Below are 23,839 nucleotides of genomic sequence, written 5' to 3'. Positions count from 1 at the left end.
TGCACCTAGAGGAAACTTCAACTAGAACTCGTGCATTACATTTTTAGAATTAATCTATCTATATATCCAAGCTCCTCTTTCATGCATCATGGCAAAGCCAAACCTGCGATTCACGCTTATTCCGTCTTTATTAGCATTGGAATATATATTCGTAATAAAGAGATACTGGACTGTTCTCGCTGAAAACAATTAGTATTTTATGCAGAATGAGTGGCAATATATGAAGGCATAACCATGTTTGACTGTCACACAAGGTAAATAGGCATAGGCTGATTAAAGATTGTGTTTGAGAGGGGGAGGGGGGGTCATTCAAGCCTACACGCTTGAGAAACCCATTTAGCCTACATTTTACATGATGAAGAAGTTTAGTTCTAAATTATATCAAACAAACTCCGTGCTCCTTGAACATTTAAAATAGAGGTTCATGGATGTTTTGTAGAGAGGGGATGGGTGGACATGTTGAGAGGGGCAGATTGGATATTGTTTGGTTTCTGACTAGGGTCGTTGGTAAACAATGTTTTTAAAAAAAAGTATATTTCCTCTCAAAATGATCGTGTACACGACATAGACCTATATATATCTTTTTTCATTTTCAAAGTGGTCGTGATGGTGGGGGCGGCGGCGTCTTTTATGCCGGAGAGATGCGAATGTTATAGAGGTACTTCCATCCCTTTCCCCACCCAGTCAACAGAGTCATTTGGGAAAATAGCTTGATGCGGGGGAGGGGAAGCGCTAGTACCCACTCCAGGGGAAAAGGGGAACAGAAGAAAACAGCGAGGAAAGAGTGAAGGAAACACTATCAGGGATACGAACACATGGAAGAAGAAACGAATGAGACTTTTCATTCTGATTTGAGCAATTTTATGACTGGAGCAAAGATCCATTCATGTGCGTTCATGGCTCTCTTCGATTGTACTTTTTAGAGAACTCCGTTTAATTGCGCATATCAGCGAGGTTTCGGCGAGCGACTATGTCCCATAGTCTTTTTAGGCGCATATCGATGGAAAACGCGGACGTCGTCGTTTGGGAATAACTGTGAGCAACATTTAGAACAAGTAGGCCTATGCTATCAGTCGATATGGGAAGAACAGAGGCAGCGGGGTGGAAATTCCTACGGGACTCTCTCCTACTTTGTCTTTTTACCGGTAAGAGTTCGTTCATTTGTCCCTGGTTCTCTAGGATGCTTTATCGTCTTTAACGTGCGCAAATGTTTTATTCTTAGCAAAAGTGTTCCTTTTAACAACGGGTTACTTTTTTTGATTGGGCTAATTGTGAATGTGAACTCCCCAACCCAATGCATGGATGGTTTCACAACGTAAACGAACGGTAGCTATATCGCAAAAATACGTGCTTTAAAGTAGCCGGTCACTAACTTAGACATACTACCGTTAATTTACTCAATGGTAAAAGAGTCCCTGGGTAAATAAAACTACTCTAGTTTACTGTACGTGTCGCCACTTCTACAATGAAAAAAGGCTCAATTGAGTTTTAATCTCGCAAATGTAACCCAGCAATTCGCATAAAACTTTACATCAAATACAAAAAGTGTGAAAAAAGTGTGTGCGAGCTTGTGTGTGTGTGTGTGTGGGGGGGGTACAAGCCTTGCTCGGCGCTAGTCGCAGAACTATACTGTCATTGTCCCCAGCGTAAAAAGCGACAGGACGTGGAGGTAAGGAGCTAGACCTCAAGGGACCACCCATATAGACTCCCATCGTTGGATGACATGCACATTAAAGTAGTTACACTCCACACTTCACAGGGAGAAATATGTTTGCAGCCCGAATGGCGCCCTATTCCCTACACAGTGCACTACTTTTGACCAGAGCCCCATGGTCAAGGCTGCTATTATAGGCCCACACAGCCTTTTCAGGGTTGGAAAATACAATCTGCCATCAGTTTGGAGGGATGTGTTGAAAATACACCAGCTTTTGAACAAAGTGAGAATAAGGCTGGAATGAAGATGGAAATCCTTGAACACACACACAAACACACACCAGTAATTTGTGGCAGTATGCTTGAAGTTTGAGAAACAGCAGGGCTGTGTCTGGGTTAAATTATCTGGGGGTTGAGGAGGGCAGACACCTAGATATAGGACACACGTCCTTTAGACATACCGCGTGCGTTCAACTACTCTATAAATAATAATCGAATACAAAACCACAAGGAGTGTTTCCAAATGTCCTTTATTTCAAGTGCTTTCTCATTTTGAGGCCACTCTCCCAAAGCCACCCCCTTCATTTCAAGTTGTCACGTATCCATGTGTCTCCACTGAAGGTCTCTCACCACCAGAGGCCGGATTCACAAAACATTACTTACGAAAAAAACGTAAGAGATTTCTTCTTAAGAAGGATTTGTGAATCCAGCCCCAGCTCTCCAGGGCCTCAGAGTGCCTGTAACCTTCAGTGCTTCATCTTTGTCGTGCTCACATACACACACAGGTTTACACATTTTTAGATTACATTTAAGTCATATAGCAGATGCTCTTATCCAGAGCAACTTACAATGAGTGCATTTATCTTAAGATGCTGTAGCTAGGAGAGACAACACATCACAATCGTGTCAGGTACAGTTTCCCTCAACAAAGTATTTATCAGAAAAGTCCGTTCAAGTGAGAAAAGAGGAGTGCCTTTTTTTTACACTCACTCACACACACACTCCCCACCCAACCAAGGCTAACAGGGTATACAAAAGGAAAATCTTTGGTGAGAGAGAGGTAACGGCAGGTTCAGACTAGTGCAGAGAGAAAGAACACAGAGGTGAAGTTAGTGAATAGTGTAGTTGACTAAAAGTTTACGCTTTCACATAAAAAATATATATATTTTCTGAAATCTCTTAGATGATCTCCATTCACATAGCCCTGTTGTCACACAACTCATCTTATTGTTATCACCCTTTTTGATGTGTTGTGTTGTGTGCTTATTGGTTTATGTTTAGCTCCCACTCTACAGGATGAACACCTTTTAAGGCTTAATAAACCCTCTATAAGGACTATATGTTTCCACTTATCAAATACCTTAGTTCTTGTTTTTTGAGTTTAAGTGCAATTACTCTAGTGAAAAAAAACTCTTAAATTAAATCCTTGATCTTAGTGACATTTCCATGTTTAGAAAAGGTTCAATTAAGCAAAAGACAAAGTTTTAAGTGTATCTACCGATGCTACTCTCCATTATGTTTTGAACATTTTGTAATATGAAAACAGCATTGTGATTTTGGCCTTTAAAGGGTTTTGGAAAATATTGATTCCAAAGAGCACACTCTAACTTTCTCTCAGCATATTAGATGCAGGGTGTGTGTGAGTGTGTGCATGTGTCCGTAGTAGAGGTAGGTGTGTGTGTGTGTGTATGTATGCGTGTGTGTGTGTGTGTATGTGTCCGTAGTAGAGGTAGGTGTGTGTGTGTGTGCATGTGTCCGTAGTAGAGGTAGGTGTGTGTGTGCGTGTGTGTGTGTGTATGTGTCCGTAGGAGAGGTAGGTGTGTGTGTGTATGCGTGTGTGTGTGTATGTGTCCGTAGGAGAGGTAGGTGTGTGTATGTGTCCGTAGGAGAGGTAGGTGTGTGTGTGTATGTGTCCGTAGTAGAGGTAGGTGTGTGTGTGAGTGTGTGCATGTGTCCGTAGTAGAGGTAGGTGTGCGTGTATGTGTTTGTGTGTGTGTATGTGTCCGTAGGAGAGGTAGGTGTGTGTGTGTGTGTATGTGTCCGTAGGAGAGGTAGGTGTGTGTGTGTATGCGTGTGTGTGCGTAGGAGAGGTAGGTGTGTGTGTGTGTATGTGTCCGTAGTAGAGGTAGGTGTGTGTGTGAGTGTGTGCATGTGTCCGTAGTAGAGGTAGGTGTGTGTGTGTGTATGTGTACGTAGTAGAGGTAGGTGTGTGTGTGAGTGTGTGCATGTGTCCGTAGTAGAGGTAGGTGTGTGTGTGAGTGTGTGCATGTGTCCGTAGTAGAGGTAGGTGTGTGTGTATGCGTGTGTGTATGTGTGTGTATGTGTCCGTAGGAGAGGTAGGTGTGTGTGTGTGTGTATGTGTCCGTAGTAGAGGTAGGTGTGTGTGTGAGTGTGTGCATGTGTCCGTAGTAGAGGTAGGTGTGTGTGTGTGTGTGTGTATGTGTCCGTAGGAGAGGTAGGTGTGTGTGTGTGTGTGTGTATGTGTCCGTAGTAGAGGTAGGTGTGTGTGTGAGTGTGTGCGTGTGTGTGTGTGTGCGTCTCCATATAATGTATTGCATCTCTCCAGCAGGTCACAGTGAGGCCCAGTGTGATGGCTGTGTGGAGTACTGCTGTGAAGGTTCTCCCCCTTTCTGCTGCTCCTACTACGCCTTTATGGGAGATGTCCTCTCGTAAGTATACACACATATGCTCACACACAATGTCACCTTCTATACATACGCACATACTCAGTCTATAAAACACACACACACACAATCACTTCTCTACCACTTCACCACCTGCCCTTTCCACATGCAGTGTATGGCCCCTCTGAGAGATTTGACCTTCGTCATTTGGCTCAAGACAGCTGGCCTCTCGCTTTCTCAGTCCTCCTCACCAGTCCACCTATGGAGTATAACACATGCTACCTGCTACAGTCCACCAGTGAAGAGGATAATGGTATTAAAGTGTTGTGTAAGCATGGAACATTTCACACCATAAAGTTGATGCTGAATAAGTGGGGGATTCACAAAAAAAGTGCTATTGAATAGGCCCATTGAATGTGGACTCATTTTATCTAGCCATATAATGTAGCTCTTTCAAGGCCATGGTTGTCATAAGGTAATGGGGGGGAATAATGGTTCCTTGTCTCAAGAGAGATATCTCATCTCATTCTACAGCTTCTCCACAGCCTTTTAAATGGATTTTTGACCACATACATACATACACAAAAGCACACAAACATGTACACACATACACAAAAGCACACACAGGTCCGAGTCATATAATCAGATGTTTGAGCAGATCTCCATGGTTGCACCACAGACATGTTTGGTCATTCATCTTAAGATAGCTAGGTGAGACAACAACATATCACAATCTTACTGCACCGCTGCTTGGACTCCACCTGGCGATCTGTTCACCGTTTGCCCTAGCCTGACTCCCCCTGTCTGGTCTCCCCCGGTCTGGTACCCCCCCCCCCCCCCCCCCCTCGCCCGAGCTTTTGCTCGCCTCCAGCACACATGCACTGTTGGGGCGAGTGACTCTGAATTTACAATGGCTAGCCCCAAGTCGTTCTATTTTTTATTTTTTTCTTGTGCATTTTGCTATGCCGTGCCTTGATTGTATTACTGTTGATGATATCTGGAAATGTGCATGTACACCCTGGCCCATCTACTGTTGCTAGCCCCAATTCTGACTTGGGCTCTGATATCTGCTTCACTGATTTCTGCTCCCGTAAAAGCCTGGGTTTTCTGCACATTAACACTAGAAGCTTATTACCTAAAATGGATCAATTGGAATTGTGGGTTCACAGCTCCAATCCAGATGTGTTGGTCATTACTGAGACATGGTTAAGGAAGAGTGTTTTGAATACTGATGCTAACCTTTCTGGTTATAACCTTTAAAGGCAAGACAGATCTTCCAAAGGTGGGGGAGTGGCAATCTTTACCAAGGATCACCTTCAGTGCTCGGTTGTCTCCACCAAGTCTGTCCCCAAACAATTTGATTTGCTGGTTTTACGTATTAAACTTTCAAATAGCTCTTTGTTGACTGTTGCTGGATGATATCGTCCTCCATCAGCACCAGCCTGTACCCTACCTGCCCTAAGATCTCTCCTGGCCCCTTACACCAAGTCTGAATTTGTCCTGCTAGGTGACCTAAACTGGGACATGCTTAAACCACCTGACCAAGTCCTAAAGCCATGGGACTCCCTAAATCTTTCTCAGATTATTACCAATCCCACAAGGTATGACTCCAAACACCCAGAAAAGGCTACAGTTCTCTCTGTAACAGTTCTCGCTCTGTGGGTCTAACCCAAAGAAGTTCTGGAAAACTGTTAAAGACCTGGAGAATAAACCCTCCTCCTCACAGCTACCCATGTCCCTTAAAGATGATGGTGGGGTTGTTACTGACAAGAAGCACATGGCTGAGCTCTTTAATCACCACTTCATTAAGTCAGGATTCCTACTTGACTCAGCCATACCTCCTTGCCCATCCAACGTTTCCTCATCTCCCACCCTTTCTAATGTAAAAGGTGCTTTTACACCTGCATTGTTTGCTGTTTGGGGTTTTAGGCTGGGTTTCTGTACAGCACTTTGAGATATCAGCTGATGTACGAAGGGCTATATAAATAAATTTGATTTGATTTGATTTGATTTGATATCCCCGATGCTTCTCCCTCTTTTTCCCCTGCCCCGCTACAAAGTTTCTCCTTGCAGGCAGTCACTGAGTCCGAGGTGCTAGAAGAGCTCCTGAAACTTGACCCCAAAAAAACATCTGGGTCAGATGGTTTAGACCCTTTCTTCTTTAAGGTTGCTACCCCTATTATCGCCAAGCCTATCTCTGACCTTTTTAAACTGTCTCTACTTTCTGGGGAGATTCCCATTGCTCGGAAGGCAGCCACGGTTCGTACTTTATTTAAAGGGGGAGATCAAGCTGATCCTAACTGTTATAGGCCTATTTCTATTTTGCCCTGTTTATCAACAGTGTTGGAAATACTTGTCAATAATCAACTGACTGGCTTTCTTGATGTCTATAGTATTCTCTCTGGTATGCAATATTATACCTGCTCAGGTTATGGATGTGTCACTGCAACCTTAAAGGTCCCCAATGATGTCACCATTGCCCTTGATTCTAAGCAATGTTGTGCTGCTATTTTTATTGACTTGGTCAAAGCTTTTGATACAGTAGACCATTCTATTCTTGTGGGCCGGCTAAGGAATAAGGTGTCTCTGAGGGGTATTTGGCTTGGTTTGCTAACTACCTCTCTCAAAGAGTGCAGTGTATAAAGTCAGAAAATCTGCTGTCTCATCCACTGCCTGTCACCAAGGGAGTACCCCAAGGCTCATTCCTAGGCCCCACGCTCTTCTCAATTTACATCAACAGCATAGCTCAGACAGCATAGCTCAGAGTCTTATACTCAGTTGGCCCCTCCCCGAATTTTGCTTTCTTAGTGTCCAACAAGCTTTCTCTACCTTAACCCTGTTCTGAACACCTCCAAAACGAAGGTCATGTGGTTTTGTAAGAAGAATGCCCCTCTCCCCACAGGTATGATTACTACCTCTGAGGGTTTAGAGCTTGAGGTATTTTTTAAATTTATTTTTTTATCCCAGCCCCCATCCCCGCAGGAGGTCTTTTGCCTTTTTAGTTAAATAAAAGTTAAATAAACGTTAAAAAGCACGTTTTCCCTCAACAAAGTAGTTTTTAACAAAATAGCCTTTTTGTGGGAGGCGGTGTCTGTGGGATTTATTTAAGATACTCTTTAAAGAGGTAGGGAGGTGAATTGAAATTCCATGCAGAATTGATTTGTGAGAAGATTCATTGGATGAGATGACTTACCAGCAGCCACAAACTAGAATGAAAAGGTGAGCATTCAGTCAAAGTGACTAACGTGTTTGTGTGTGTGCATGCATTTGTGTATGTGTGCGCTTTCTAGGGGCACGGCGATCTCAGGCATCGTGTTTGGTGTGGTGTTTCTGATGGGAGCGCTGGCGGCCTTCTTCCTGTGTGTGTGCATGTGTGTGAAGAACGGGCGAGGGGCCCAGGTGGACGTGTTCAACACCTCCTACATCAACACTGTGTCCCAGGGCTACCCAGGTAAGACTGATCTAGGATCAGGTCCCCTATGTCCATATAATCTTATTCATTATGATCTAAAATGATAAACTGATCCTAGGTCATCTTTCAGGGTCCATATAGTTTAAAGTTTTATTAGTCAAATGCACAAGTACAGTGAAATGCTTAAAGGTCCAATGCAGCCATTTTTATCTCAATATCAAATCATTTCCAGGTAACAACTAAGTTCCTTACTGTGATTGTTTTCCATTCAAATGGCAAAAGGGAAACAAAATGAGCTTCTTACCAAAGAGCAATTTCTTAAGCAAGAATTTTGCTAGGACTGTCTGGAATTGGTCTGAGTGGGGAGAGGAAAACTGAAAAAGATATGTTATTGTCAGAGAGATTTGGAACTCTTTTGTATTAGACTTTTAACTACACTGAACAAAAATATAAACACAACATGTAAAGTGTTGGTCCCATGTTTCTTGAGCTGAAATAAAAGATCCCAGAAATGTTACTCTAAATGGGCATTATCATCATTTTCACATTTTCACAGTATTATTCCATATACACTGCTCAAAAAAATAAAGGGAACACTAAAATAACACATCCTAGATCTGAATGAATGAAATATTCTTATTAAATACTTTTTTCTTTACATAGTTGAATGTGCTGACAACAAAAACACACAAAGATTATCAATGGAAATCAAATTTATCAACCCACGGAGGTCTGGATTTGGAATCACACTCAAAATTAAAGTGGAAAACCACACTACAGGCTGATCCAACTTTGATGTAATGTCCTTAAAACAAGTCAAATGAGGCTCAGTAGTGTGTGTGGCCTCCACGTGCCTGTATGACCTCCCTACAACGCCTGGGCATGCTCCTGATAAGGTGGCGGATGGTCTCCTGAGGGATCTCCTCCCAGACCTGGACTAAAGCATCCGCCAACTCCTGGACAGTCTGTGGTGCAACGTGGCGTTGGTGGATGGAGCGAGACATGATGTCCCAGATGTGCTCAATTGGATTCAGGTCTGGGGAACGGGCGGGCCAGTCCATAGCATCAATGCCTTCCTCTTGCAGGAACTGCTGACACACTCCAGCCACATGAGGTCTAGCATTGTCTTGCATTAGGAGGAACCCAGGGCCAACCGCACCAGCATATGGTCTCACAAGGGGTCTGAGGATCTCATCTCGGTACCTAATGGCAGTCAGGCTACCTCTGGCGAGCACATGGAGGGCTGTGCGGCCCCCCAAAGAAATGCCACCCCACACCATGACTGACCCACCGCCAAACCGGTCATGCTGGAGGATGTTGCAGGCAGCAGAACGTTCTCCACGGCGTCTCCAGACTCTGTCACGTCTGTCACATGTGCTCAGTGTGAACCTGCTTTCATCTGTGAAGAGCACAGGGCGCCAGTGGCGAATTTGCCAATCTTGGTGTGTTCTCTGGCAAATGCCAAACGTCCTGCACGGTGTTGGGCTGTAAGCACAACCCCCACCTGTGGACGTCGGGCCCTCATACCACCCTCATGGAGTCTGTTTCTGACCGTTTGAGCAGACACATGCACATTTGTGGCCTGCTGGAGGTCATTTTGCAGGGCTCTGGCAGTGCTCCTCCTTGCACAAAGGTGGAGCTAGCGGTCCTGCTGCTGGGTTGTTGCCCTCCTACGGCCTCCTCCACGTCTCCTGATGTACTGGCCTGTCTCCTGGTAGCGCCTCCATGCTCTGGACACTACGCTGACAGACACAGCAAACCTTCTTGCCACAGCACGCATTGTTGTGCCATCCTGGATGAGCTGCACTACCTGAGCCACTTGTGTGGGTTGTAGACTCCGTCTCATGCTACCACTAGAGTGAAACCACCGCCAGCATTCAAAAGTGACCAAAACATCAGCCAGGAAGCATAGGAACTGAGAAGTGGTCTGTTGTCACCACCTGCAGAACCACTCCTTTATTGGGGGTGTCTTGCTAATTGCCTATAATTTCCACCTGTTATCTATTCCATTTGCACAACAGCATGTGAAATGTATTGTCAATCATTGTTGCTTCCTAAGTGGACAGTTTGATTTCACAGAAGTGTGATTGACTTGGAGTTGCATTGTGTTGTTTAAGTGTTCCCTTTATTTTTTTGAGCAATGTATATAAAACACAAGAAAATCACATTTTTGACTGCACTGGTCCTTTAACCCCTTACACTTGTGAAAATTGGCTGATATGGATAGGGACAAATTTACATATATTTTTTTAAAGAATAACTATACATAGCATATGTATGAGCATGGTAGCAATTAAAAGAGAACACTTTGGAGATTATGGGGAATTTATCAGACCAAAGGTGAGGACAAAACCGTTCACATTACACGAGACTGATTCCAAACATTACACTGTTGATTTTATGTGCATCTTACATTTACTTTACTTTCCATTGAAATGACGTGGAAACATCAGTGTGTGCCCCGTCGTCAGCTAAGTTATAAAATACGATCTTACGGTGTCAGGCTTTCAAAAGGCGCAGACAAATAGTAATTTTGATGCACATAGAAGGGAGTCATTAGTGCATTCATGTGCATGTTTAAATAACACTAAAAATGGAACATTGTACATCAAATGCCTGTTTGCTTAAGACTGATGCCATGCAAGCGCTTGGATGCGTGTACCCATGCATACACACACTTGCATTGAAACAAACACGCCTGCACACACACGGGGACACACACATACACAGATGCAAATAGTGCCACACATGCACACAAACGCATACAGTTGGCCTTGCTGTCGTGATTTTTGTTGTCTTTGATGTCTTTTGTTTTTGCGTTGCTGTTTTCTGTTGTTGTTGTATTTTTCTCTTTTGTTCTTTTTGTTGGTTGTTGGCGCATTGGGTCTGTCGGTAGTGGTTTTGGTTGGGTTGGAGGGGGATGGTGATGGGTGGGGAATGGGGGGAGGTTTTTCGAGGGGGACTTGTGGGGGGTTTCTTGGATGGTTGAGGGGAAGCTCTCAAGGGGAACTGTGGGGGGGGGGGTCTTGGAAGGTTGGAGGCCTGGCGTTTGGGAGCTTGAGAGGTCGCTGGTTCGGGTCTCCGATTTGAATGGGTGGGGATCTGAATGCCAAGAGAGTTCAAAGCTGTCATCAAAGCAAAGAGTGGCTACTTTGAACAATCTAAAATATCTTTTGATTTATTTAACACTGTTTTGGTTACTACATGATTCCATATGTGTTATTTCATAGTTTTGATGCCTTAACTATTATTCTTCTTCAATGTAGAAAATAGTAAAAAATTAAGAAAAACCCTTGAATGAGTAGATGTGTCCACCAAACCTTTGACTGGTACTCTACAGTCAGTGCATATAGTCCTAGGTGGGGGTGGGCAGCTATTGTCTATCTGTATTGAAGTCCCATTGCTTGGAAGACTCATAAGCTGCCTCGGAGCCTGTTGGTACGAGACCTGATACTCTGGTACCGCCTGCCGGACGGAAGAAGAGAGAACAGGGGTGGCTGGAGTCTTTGGTATTTTTTAGACCTTCCTCAGACACTGCTTGGTGTGTATGTCCTAATCTTATTCATTATGGTCTAAAAGGGCAAACTGATCCTAGCTCAGCACTCCTACTCTGAGACGCTTTATGAATACAGGCCGTAACAACTGCTCCTCCACTAACTTGCTGAACAGAAAATTACCCGGGCCACCAATTTACCCATTTCCCTGCAGTGCAATGATCCCACCAATAGAGGACATTGCTCCTCCACCAATGATCAACACATACTGAAGTCTAGAACGTTTCTACCAGTGGAGGCTGCTGAGCGGAGAACGGCTCATAACAATGGCTGGAATGGAGACAATGGAATGGTATCGAACATGTGGTTTCCATTGGTTGATACCATTCCATTGACTCCAGTGGAGTCTGGTGGGAGGAGCTATAGGAGGACGTGCTCATTGTAATAGCTTGAATGGAATCAATGGAACGTGGTTTCCATATGTTCATTTTGTGTTTTTATATGTGTTTGATATGAGCCTGTCCTCCTATAGCTGCTCCCAACAGCCTCCTCTGATTGACTCCATTCCAGCCATTACTATGAGCCGTCATCTCAGCAATCTCCACTGGTTTCTACAGCCCCAGCAAAACAGATACAATGACATAGCAGGGTCTGTTGTACTTCTATGTTGTATGTGTGTAGTATGTGTGTATTGGCAATCTTTATTTATCCATCAACTACTGATAACAAACATGCACTTTTCTCTCTCTGTGTCTGTCTGTCTCTCTCTCTTTCTCCAGGACCCCCACCTCCCTACACCTATGACTATGAGATGTACCCTTCGGCCATGCGCCCCCTCCCTACACCCCCACCCCACCTAGGACAGACAGCTACTCCCCTCCCCCTCCTTATCCGGGCTGTAATCGCAAATGACTTGAAGACAAAATGGAGAGTCCTGACCAGGCTACTTGCCTTTCTGAAGGAGCACATCATGGATTAAGCTTGTGCAGTGTATTAGCAGGGAAAGATGAGACTGTACGCATATCCTTTCGAACCTCTGGGTCACTTAAAATAACTGCATGTGGACTGGACCACTTTGACTTTTTCTTGTGGGTGTGACTGGGTCAATTAAACTGATTGGTGTTTTGTGTGTGTGGGGGGGGTGAAAACCTCTGAATCACTTAAAATGACTGTGTGGACTGATCCACTTTTGAACATTTGATGTGGGGGTGGGGGTCAATCCAACTGATCAGCTTGTCGGAGGTGAAAACCACTAGTAGTATTTGACTCATATTCTATGTCAATGAATATGAGTGAGGGGACAAAGTACGTAACTTTATTTGAAGATGTGGATCTTTGTTGTACCATTTCTCTGGTAGAGATGTCTGTTAGCTAGCTTTCCTTTAGGCCAGGTGCTCTTCCCCTATCTTATTTCAACAAGGCAAAGGAGAGAAAACTGTAGCCTAGTCCTAGATGTTTGTGCTCTATTGCCAATTCCTTTATGTGGCAATGACCTGAGGACATAGCGAGACAGCACAAACAAATCTGGGACCAATCAAGGAAAACTGTGTAAAACTATGAATTGTACCGTAGAAACAGGATGGTAAACATACGGCTCCTTGGTGAAGTTTCCCCTAGGTACAGATCTAGTATCAGCTTCCCCTTCTCCCAATCCCAACCTTAACTATTAGTGGAGATACTACAAAACTGACCCAAGATCTAACATCTAAATCAAACTTTATTTGTCACATGCGCTGAATACAACCTTACTGTGAAATGCTTACTTACTGGGCCGTACGCACTGCCCTCTGTAGCGCCTTACGGTCAGATGCCGAGCAGCTGCCAACGCAGGCGTTGATGCAACCGGTCAGGATGCTCTTGGTGGTGCAGCTGTATACATTTTTGAGGATCTGAGGACCATTGCCAAATCTTTTCAGTGTCCTGGGGGGGAAACGGTGTTGTCGTGCCCTCTTCACAACTGTCTTGGTGTGTTTGGACCATGATAATTCGTTGGTGATGTGGACACCAAGGAACTTGAAACTCTCGACCCGCTTCACTACAGCCCGTCGATGTTAATAGGGGCCTGTTCCACCCGCTTTTCCCTGTAGTCCACGATCAGCTCCTTTCTTGCTGACATTGAGGGAGAGGTTATTGTCCTGGCACCGCCAGGTCTCCTATAGGCTGTCTCATCATTGTCGGTAATCAGGCATACACTGTTGTGTCATCAGCAAACTTAATGATGGTGTTGGAGTCGTGTTTGGCCACGCAGTCATGGGTGAACAGGGAGTACAGGAGGGGATTAAATACACACCCCTGAGGGGCCCCAGTGTTGAGGATCAGCGTGGCAGACGTGTTGTTGCCTACCCTTACTACCTGGGGGCGGCCCATCAGGAAGTCCAGGATCCAGTTGCAGAGGGAGGTGTTTAGTCCCAGGGTCCTTAGCTTAGTGATGAGCTTTGTGGGCACTATGGTATTGAACGCTGAGCTGTAATCAATGAACAGCATTCTCACATAGGTGTTCCTTTTGTCCAGGTAGGAAAGGGCAGTGTGGACTGTGATTGAGATTGCGTCATCTCTGAATCTGTTGGGGCGGTATGCGAATTGGAGTGGGTCTAGGGTATCCGGGATGATGCTGTTGATGTGAGCCATGACCAGCATTTCAAGGCCACTTCATGGCTACCGACATGAATGCTACAGGCGGCAATCATTTAGGCAGGTTACCTTCGTTTCTTTGGGCACAGGGATTATAGTGGTCTGCTTGAAACATGTAGGTATTACAGACTCGGTCAGAGAGAGGTTGAAAATGTTAGTGAAGACACTTGCCAGTTGGTCCGCGCATGCTTTGCGTACACGTCCTGGTAATCTGTCTGGCCCCGGCGACTTTGTGAATGTTGGCCTGTTTAAAGGTCTTTGCTCACATTGGCTACCAAGAGCATTATCACACAGTTGTCCAGAACAGCTGGTTCTCTCATGCATGCTTCAGTGTTGCTTGCCTCAAAGCGAGCATAAAAAGCATTTAGCTCGTCTGGTAGGCTCGTGTCACTGGGCAGCTCGCGGCTAGGTTTCCCTTTGTAGTCCGTAATAGGTTTCAAGCCCTGCCACATCCGACGAGCATCAGAGCCGGTGTATGATTCAATCTTAATCCTGTATTGACACTTTGCCTGTTTGATGGTTCGTCTGAGGGCGTAGCTGGATTTCTTATAAGCGTCCGGATTAGTGTCCCACTCTTTGAAAGCGGCAGCTCGAGGCTTTAGCTCGATGCGGATGTTGCTTGTAATTCATGACTTCTGGTTGGGATATGTACGTACGGTCACAGTGGGGACGACGTCATTGATGCACTTATTTATGAAGCCGATGACTGAGGTGGTATACTCCTCAATGCCATTGGATGAATCCCAGAACATATTCCAGTCTGTATTGAGCGGGTCAATGGTACTTCCTGACTTAGTTTTTGCTTGTAAGCAGGAATCAGGAGGATAAAATGGTCAGATTTGTCAAATGGAGGGCAAGGGAGAGCTTTGTATGCTTCTCTGTGTGTGGCGTAAAAGTGGTCTAGAGGTTTTTTTCTCTCTTGTTGCACATTTGACATGCTGGTAGAAGTGAGGTAAAAACGGATTTAAGTTTTCCTGCATTAAAGTTTCCAGCCACTGGGCGCATCGCTTCTAGATAAGCATGGTCTTGTTCACTTATGGTCTTATACAGCTCATTGAGTGCAGTCTTAGTGCCAGCATCGGTTTGTAGTGGTAAATAGACAGCTACGAATAATATAATGGAGAACTCTCTTGGTAGAGTAGAGGTCGACCGATTATGATGTTTTTAACACCGATACCGATTATTGGAGGACCAAAAAAAATCCGATACCGATTAATCGGACGATTTTTATTTATTTATTTGTAATAATGATAATTACAACAATACTGAATGAACACTTATTTTAACTTAATATAATACATCAATAAAATCAATTTAGCCTCAAATAAATAATGAAACATGTTCAATTTGGTTTAAATAATGCAAAAACAAAGTGTTGGAGAAGAAAGTAAAAGTGCAATATGTGCCATGTAAAAAAGCTAATGTTTAAGTTCCTTGCTCAGAACATGAGAACATATGAAAACTGGTGGTTCCTATTCCCAGGTAAGAAGTTTTAGGTTGTAGTTATTATAGGAATTATAGGACTATTTCTCTCTAACATTTGTATTTCAAATACCTTTGACTGGATGTTCTTATAGGCACTTTAGTATTGCCAGTGTAACAGTATAGATTCCGTCCCTCTCCTCGCCCCTACCTGGGCTCGAACCAGGAACACATCGACAACAGCCACCCTCGAAGCATCGTTACCCATCGCCCCACAAAAAGCCACGGCCCTTGCAGAGCAAGGGGAACAACTACTCCAAGTCTCAGAGCGAGTGACATCACCGATTGAAACGCTATTAGCGCGCATCCCGCTAACTAGCTAGCCATTTCACATCGGTTACACCAGCCTAATCTCGGGAGTTGATAGGCTTGAAGTCATAAACAGCTCAATGCTTGAAGCATTGTGAAGAGCTGCTGGCAAAACGCACACAAGTGCTGTTTGAATGAATACCATCGCTCAGTCAGACTATCAAATATCAAATCATAGACTTAATTATAACATAATAACACACAGAAATAGGAGCCTTTGGTCATTAATATGGTCGAATCCAGAAACTATCATTTCGAAAACAAAACGTTTATTCTTTCAGTGAAATAAGGAATCGTTCTGTATTTTATCTAACGGGTGGCATCCATAAGTCTAAATATGCAGATTTAAAAATATATACTTCTGTGTACTGATTTTAAGAAAGGCATTGATGTTTATGGTTAGGTACAGTCGTGCAACGATTGTGCTTTTTTCGCAAATGCGCTTTTGTTAAATCATCCCCCGTTTGGCGGAGTTGGCTGTCTTTGTTAGGAAGAAATAGTCTTCACACAGTTCGCAACGAGCCAGGCGTCCCAAACTGCTGCATATACCCTGACTCTGTTGCAAGAGAAGTGACACAATTTTCCTCGTTAAAAGAAATTCATTTTAGCAGGCAATATTAACTAAATATGCAGGTTTAAAAATATATACTTGTGTATTGATTTTAAGAAAGGCATTGATTTATATGGAGCAACGACAGTCCTTTTTCGCGAATGCCCACCGCTTCGATTATATGCATCGCAGGACACACTAGATAAACTAGTTATATCATCATCATTCAATCATCAAGATTGAATCCCCGAGCTGACAAGATAAAAATCTGTCGTTCTGCCCCTGAACAAGGCAGTTAACCCACCGTTCCTAGGCTGTCATTGAAAAGAAGAATGTGTTCTTAACTGACTTGCCTAGTTAAATAAAGTTGTAAAAAATACAAACGGTGTCCAAAAATACCAATTTCCGATTGTTATGAAAACTTGAAATCGGCCCTAATTAATCAGCCATTCCGATTAATCGATCGACCTCTAGTCTAGAGCTTATCATAAGGTACTCTACCTCAGGCAAGCAATACCTCAAGACTTCTTAATATTAGACATTGCGCACCAGCTGTTATTGACACATAGACACACACCCCCACCCCTCGTCTTACTAGACATTGCTTCTCTGTCCTGCCGATGCATGGAAAATCCCGCCAGCTCTATATTATTCGTGTCCTCGTTCATCAACAACTCAGAGAAACATAAGATATTACAGTTTTTAATGTCCCGTTGATCATATATCATCCATTTTGTTTTCCAATGATTGCACGTTGGCCAATAGAACGGATGGTAGTGGAGGTTTACTCACTCGCCTACGAATTCTCAGAAGGCCCGACCACCGCCCCTTTTTTCTCTGTCTTTTCTTCACGCAAATTACTAGGATTTTGGCTTGGTTCTGAAAAGGCAGTATATCCTTCTTGTCGGACTCGTTAAAGAAAAAATCTTTGTCCAGTTCGAGGTGAGTAATCGCTGTTTTGATGTCCAGAGTTATTTTTGGTCATGAGAGATGGTAGCAGCAACATTATCAACAAAATCTACAAGTTCAAAAATAAGTTACAAACAACGTTAAAAAACGAACATTTGGTTAGGAGCCCGTAAAGCGCCAGCCATCCCCTCCGGCGCCATTGTCCAGATCAGCGTCTAGGGGCAACTTCACCCTACTCTGAGCAGGGCTGCCTATATTTGCACAGTGAAGACGGGTCTGGGCCTGCTCTCGGAGGACTGAGGAATGATGAAATTAATCCTATGATGGTGTTTCTCAACAATCTTTCAGTGTTGTTTATATGTTGTCGATATGAACATGTTCAGGATGAAAGTTAAATTAAAGTTTCCAAATCATATTGTCTACTCTGCCTCAATAAATACCCAAGAAAACCTCTAAACTCAGTACACCAGTCAATGGCCGTGTGTGTGCATGCACGAGCACGTACCCACGTGTGTGGGAATCGGTAAGTGTGAATGAGTGTATACCATATCAGTGAGTGTATACCAGAGAGGATGTAGAAGGGAGAGAGCACAACAACAAGTCCAGCCTAGACGTAATTTGTGCTCCAGATTCAAGTAAAAGTAAGCCTCTGCATAAGGGCTATTTGAGATGGTCATTCTGCTCACACAAAGGAGGAAGACAGCCAGCACTTCACTGCAGTGAAATTGCTAAGCAAATCAACCCTTTTATTCAATAAGGGGTCGTGCAAGGCAATTTTCCCACTCCTTCAAAATGGCTCATATTGAAGATTAATCCAATTTGTATTTCCGACGGAAAAATATTCTACCTCTGCCATATTATTCAGCTCCGGGGTGAAGTTTCCCCCTAGGTACAGATCTAGGATCAGCTTTCCCTCCCCAAATCCTAACCTTCGCCATTAGTCTGGGGGGGGCAAATTATCCAAGATCAGTGTCTGGGCCTAGGAGCAGCTTCACCCTACACATAGTATTCATGCAGGCAGCTCGATTGGTGCCTGAAATCACAACAGGTAGGCTACTGCTGGTTATTGAGGTCATAAATAGTGCACTATAGGGTGTCATTTGAGACACAAACCTAAGGTCATCGGAGCTGGTATTGCCCGTTGGTGGTTTTTGACATGTGCTTCATGTCAAAAATGTGTCACATGGCTATGAAATTGAAAGTAAGTTTGTGCACATTTCTTTAATCTTGAGGGCCATTTCTATAATACTCAAATTGAAATGGATTGTGATTTAAATTAATTGTGCCTACTCAAATTTGCACCATGAGCTGTCCATTTCTGAATGGTTGTGCTGGGTCTGCTGTTTCAAGGTTCAGCACCACAATGTAAGTTGTGAGGTCAACAACTCTAATAAATACATAACATGCAAGAAACATATTTTATAAATTAAATTATAGTGGTAGCAATCTATTAAAGCTATTTCATCTCCGTGCTCTCCTCAAACTAAACAGAACATAGGCTATTCCTCACAGAAGAGAGGTTTTTGGACTAGGCCTAATCATAAATTATTTTCGGAAGAAACCTTTGACTGTGAAGGTGCACTGGAGACCTGGTGCGTAGAGCCAGCATCAGTTGTACTGGAACAAGTCATCTCACGGTGAGTGCGAGGAGCTGGCACAGGATGTACTGGGCTGTGGAGGCGCACTGGAGACCTGGTGCGTAGAGCCGGCACAAATGTTACCGGACCAATGACACGCTCCTCGAGGAGAGTTTGGAGAGCTGGCACAGGACGTACAGGGCTGGGAAGGCGTACTGGAGACCTGGTGCGTGGAGCCGGCACAGATTTGACCAGACTGATAGCACGCTCCTCAGGACAAGTACGGAGAGCTGACTCAGGTGGCATTAAACTGATAACACGCTCCTTAGGGCAAATGTCGTGCATCTTCCACCAACTCAACAACTCTTCCATTTCTCTCTCCTTTAAATTCTCCCTCATCTCACTGACGGTCTCTGACTCTCTCCGTTCACTCTCCTCCAGTTTCTCCCTCTTCTCCCAGACTGGCTCTGGTTCACTCCTCGGCTCCGCCGACCACCCCTTGTGCCCCCCCTGTTTTTTGGACTTTCTTTGTGGCCGCAAACCCTGGCGTCGTCGCTGTCCTTCCTTCTCTGAAGTGCGCGTCACCAGTCCGGTACCACCTGTGCCGGCTCCACGCATCAGGCCTCCAGTGCGCCTCTCCAGTCCTGTGCCAGCTCCACGCACTCGCCCTGAAGTGTGTGTCACCAGTCCGGTGCCACCTGTACCAGCTCCACGCACTAGGCCTCCATGCCGTCGATGCTCGGTCTAGATACGGTGTCCAGTCCCGCTCCATGGCAGGAGCCTTCCTTGACACCGTGGTCCAGTCCAGGCAGTGTTCAGCCCGGGTCCATGGCTGGATCCACGAGATGAGTGGGTTCTTCGGCCCGCACCAGAGCCACCACCAAAGCTGGTGGATCCGCGAGCTGAGCGGGTTATTCGTCCCGCACCAGAGCCGCCACCGACACTAATCATCCCCCCTCCCCTCCCCATTTGGTTTCAGGTTTTGCGGTCGGAGTCTGCACCTTTGGGGGGGGTACTGTCACGCCCTGACCATAGAGAGCCATTGTTTCTCTATGGTGTAGTAGGTCAGGGTGTGATCTAGTATATCTATGTCTATGTTGTGTTCTAGTTTCTTTTTCTATGTTGGTGTTTTGTATGATTCCCAATTAGAGTCAGCTGGTAATCGTTGTCTCTAATTTGGGATCATATTTAAGTAGTTATTTTCCCACCTGTGTTTGTGGGATCTTGTTTATGTGTAGTTGCCTGTGAGCACTCCGTTGTCTTCACGTTTCGTTCATTCTTTATTGTTTTTGTGCGTTACAGTTAATAAACATGTGGAAACCATATCACGCTGCACCTTGGTCCGATAATTCTTACGACGAACATGACACAATGTACAATTCTGTTGTTCTGCCCCTGAACAAGGCAGTTAACCCACTGTTCCCCGGTAGACCATCATTGTAAATAAGAATTTGTTCTTACTGACTTGCTTAGCTGCAGCTTAACTAGGTATTTATTTGCAGCACTTGACCACACTACTGGACAATAATCAAGATAAGCCAAAACTAGAGCCTGCAGGACTTGCTTTTTTGAGAGTGGTGTCAAAAAAAGCCTCTCCCAATCTTTACAACCATTAAATCTATGTTTTGACCATGGCAGTTAACAATCTAAGGTAACACCAAGTAATTTAGTCTCCTTAACTTGTTCAACAGCCACACCATTCATTACCAGATTCAGTTGAGGTCTAGAGCTTAGGGAATGATTTGTACCAAATACAATGCTCTTAGATTTAGAGATTCTCAGGGCCAGTTTATTTCTGGCCACCCATTCCAAAACTGACTGCAAATCATTGTTAAGAGTTTCAGTGACTTCATTAGCTGTGGGTGCTGACACATATATGGTTGAATCATCAGCATACAGTATACATGCATGTACACACAGGCTTTGTTTAATGCCAGTGTTGCAACAAGGATCCACCATGCCTCTGGACTACACCCCTTCCTGTGGGTGGCTGCCTGGAAGACAAAAACAGGGTGATTAAAGTACACAATTCATCACATGATACGTTAACCATGCAATAGGAATGCTTGATTGTTACACATGGAAAGTAGTGACACCTGTGACATTCTCACCCAATTTAAAATGAGTGTTTCCTCACACTAGTGAGTGAAAACACTGCAAAATGACACACGTGCAATATTATGTTTCACACACCGGTTAGCAAAAACAATTTAAAAATATATAAACCCCCCCATATTTACTCAAAACAAACAACAAAGTCCCCTTGAACATAAAGGTCTCCAATACCTTCTAGCTAGCAGCCAGGGCCATTCTTGTAGTCGTCTCCATCGACCGTTTCCTCTCTCCTGGTAGACCTGGGTCATCAAGTGACCCCATCCTGGTCGCTACAGCCCCATCGCTCACCCACTTTGAGTGGATCATTCCGTCCAGCTCTCTGCAGGCCCCCATGGCAGTGTTATTGTCCCCGCCCGCCCGCTGTCCTGTACCTTTGCCCCACCTCTGGATTACCAACCTCTGCCTGACCCTGAGCCTGCCTGCCGTCCTGTACTTTTGCCCCTGTTGCTGTAATAAACATTGTTACTTCGACACGGTCTGCATCTGGGTCTTACCTTTATCCTGATACCTGGCCCCTCATCAAAGATAATGGTCGGTCACACATACACAAACACAGAGCACTGATTACATTATCAATGTTGGTTATGATCATCCTGGTGGAACCAACCTGATCGCTGTGTTCACCTTTCTATTTCACTTCAGATTTTATAAAATGTGAAGTGAAATAGAGTGGTGACAGGCTGGTTCCGCCGGGCTAGGTTATGTCCAGGACATTATATTCACCCAAGAATTAGAGAATAAGCAACAAATAATGCCCTTCACATAAATTATTTTTCACAATTGGTTTATCAAATGTATCAAAGTAATGAAGTGGGTTACCTTTTGTATTCGTACAATTGATGAGACCGTGAAAGCTGTTGCCGAAGGTTGCCTGTCGGATACTTGCCATAAAGTGGCTGACTGTTCCATTCATAGGAATGCTCACAGCGAGGGCATGTCTGCATGATACTGATGGCAGAGAACAATTGGCCCAGCAGCGTCGTTAGGGTTTGGCCGGGGTAGGTCGTCATTGTAAATAAAAATGTGTTCTTAACTGACTTGCCTAGTTAAATGTACACTTTGTCTAACAGAAAATTGTCCACCAATTGTCATCATCCTTCAATTCTAAATATAGCTAGAGAAATCATCTCATTTGGAAGCTAATTCTATGCTTTACAGATGAAGACTGACTGGCTCGAGATTGGATTAGATTTAGGCCAGTGACGCCGTTACACTATGCAACCAACTGTGACATGTTTTGCTGTGGCTCTGAGTTGGTTTCAGTTTGTTGCTGCCAGTTAGCACACTGTTGTAGTCAGACATGAGTTAATTTTTAATTTTTAACGCCATAGCTGCATCCAATATTTATTGGATGCAGAACACTGTATTGCACTGTATTAAGATATTAAGCTATTTCAAAATACATGTATGCTAGGGTTGAGGTTAGTGCATCTGACTAGTAATTATTTGGCCGGGTTCAATACTTGCAATAGAATATTTAATGTTTTGCTCTCCCAAAAGCACTTGGCATTCTCTCAACCAGCTTCACCTGGAATGCTTTTCCAACAGTCTTGAAGGAGTTCCCACATATGCGGAGCACTTGTTGGCTGCTTTTCCTTTACTCTGCGGTCCAACTCATCCCAAACCATCTCAATTGAGTTGAGGTCGGGTGATTGTGGAGGCCAGGTCATCTGATGCAGCACTCCATCACTCCCCTTCTTGGTCACATGGCCCTTACACAGCCTGGAGGTGTGTTGTGTCATTGTCAAATGACAGTCCCACTAAGGGAAAACCAGATGGGATGCCGTATCGTTGCAGAATGCTGTGGTAGCCATGCTGGTTAAGTGTGCCTTGAATTCTAAATAAATCCCAGACAGTGTCACCAGCAAAGCATCCCCACACTATCATATTCCTCCTCCTTGCTTCACGGTGGGAACCACACATGCAGAGATCATCCGTTCACCTACTCTGCGTCTCACAAAGACACGGAGGTTGGAACCAAAAATCTCCAATTTGGACTCTTCAGACCAAAGAACAGATATCCACCGGTCTAATGTCCATTGCTCGTGTTTATTGGGCCAAGCAAGACTCTTCTTATTATTATTGGTGTCCTTTAGTAGTGGTTATTTGCAGCAATTCGACCATGAAGGCCTGATTCATGCAGTCTCCTCTGAACAGTTGATTTTGAGATGTGCCTGTTACTTGAACTCTGTGAAGCATTTATTTGGGTTGCAATCTGAGGTGCAGTTAATTGCCGATTTCTGAGGCTGGTAACTCTAATGAACTTATCCTCTGCAGCAGAGGTAACTCTGGGTTTTCCTTTCCTGTGGCGGTCCTCATGAGAGCCAGTTTCATCATAGCGTTTGATGGTTTTTGCAACTGGACTTGAAGAAACTTTCAAAGTTCTTGCATTGATTGACCTTCATGTCTTAAAGTAATGATGGACTGTCATTTCTCTTTGCTTATTTGAGCTGTTCTTGCCATAATATGGACAGTCTTTTACCAAATAGGGCTATCTTTTGTATACCACCCCTACCTTGTCACAACACAACTGATTGGCTCAAACACATTAAGAAGAAAAGAAATTCCACAAATTGACTTTTAACAAAGCACACCTGTTAATTGAAATACATTCCAGATGACTACCTCCTGAAGCTGGTTGAGAGAATGCCAAGCGTGTGCAAAGCTTTGACTACGTTCAAGAATCTAACATCTAAAATCTATTTTGATTTATTTAACACTGTTTTGGTTACTACATGATTCCATATTTGTTATTTCATAGTTGTGATGTCTTCACTATTCACTATTCTACAATGTAGAAAATAGTAAAAATAAAAACCCTCGAATAAGTCGATGTGTCTAAACTTTTGACTGGTACTGTATATATATATATATATATATATATATATATATATATATATATATATATATATATATATATATTACATAGCATAATTATTATGGCACTAGATTGCAGGACAAAATCTGTTTCAGGTGTTTGAAAAATGCTAAATTCAGTGTTTAGCCCCCATCGGGACCACACCCAGAGCTATCCTCAGGTTTTTTTTAGGGCACCTCCCTAATAATTCCTTTCATTCGTTGTC

At 44.0% G+C, this 23,839-nt stretch overlaps 1 protein-coding gene across 1 annotated transcript; it reads left to right on the top strand.

Moving 5' to 3' along the window:
* Positions 1-705: 705 nt before the first annotated feature.
* Positions 706-18,749, top strand: cyyr1 (cysteine/tyrosine-rich 1). Its single transcript, XM_029686550.2, is given in 5 exon segments — positions 706-1,145; positions 4,223-4,322; positions 7,568-7,728; positions 11,963-12,010; positions 12,013-18,749. Coding segments are annotated over 5 exon segments (474 nt in total). The 5' UTR covers positions 706-1,063; the 3' UTR covers positions 12,096-18,749.
* Positions 18,750-23,839: the final 5,090 nt, after the last annotated feature.

The sequence above is a fragment of the Oncorhynchus nerka genome, linkage group LG2 (genome assembly GCF_034236695.1).
Source record: "Oncorhynchus nerka isolate Pitt River linkage group LG2, Oner_Uvic_2.0, whole genome shotgun sequence".
Classification (NCBI taxonomy): Eukaryota; Metazoa; Chordata; class Actinopteri; order Salmoniformes; family Salmonidae; genus Oncorhynchus; species Oncorhynchus nerka.
The sequence above is the reverse complement of the archived record's forward strand: the minus strand, read 5'-3'. Positions and strand labels throughout refer to the sequence as shown.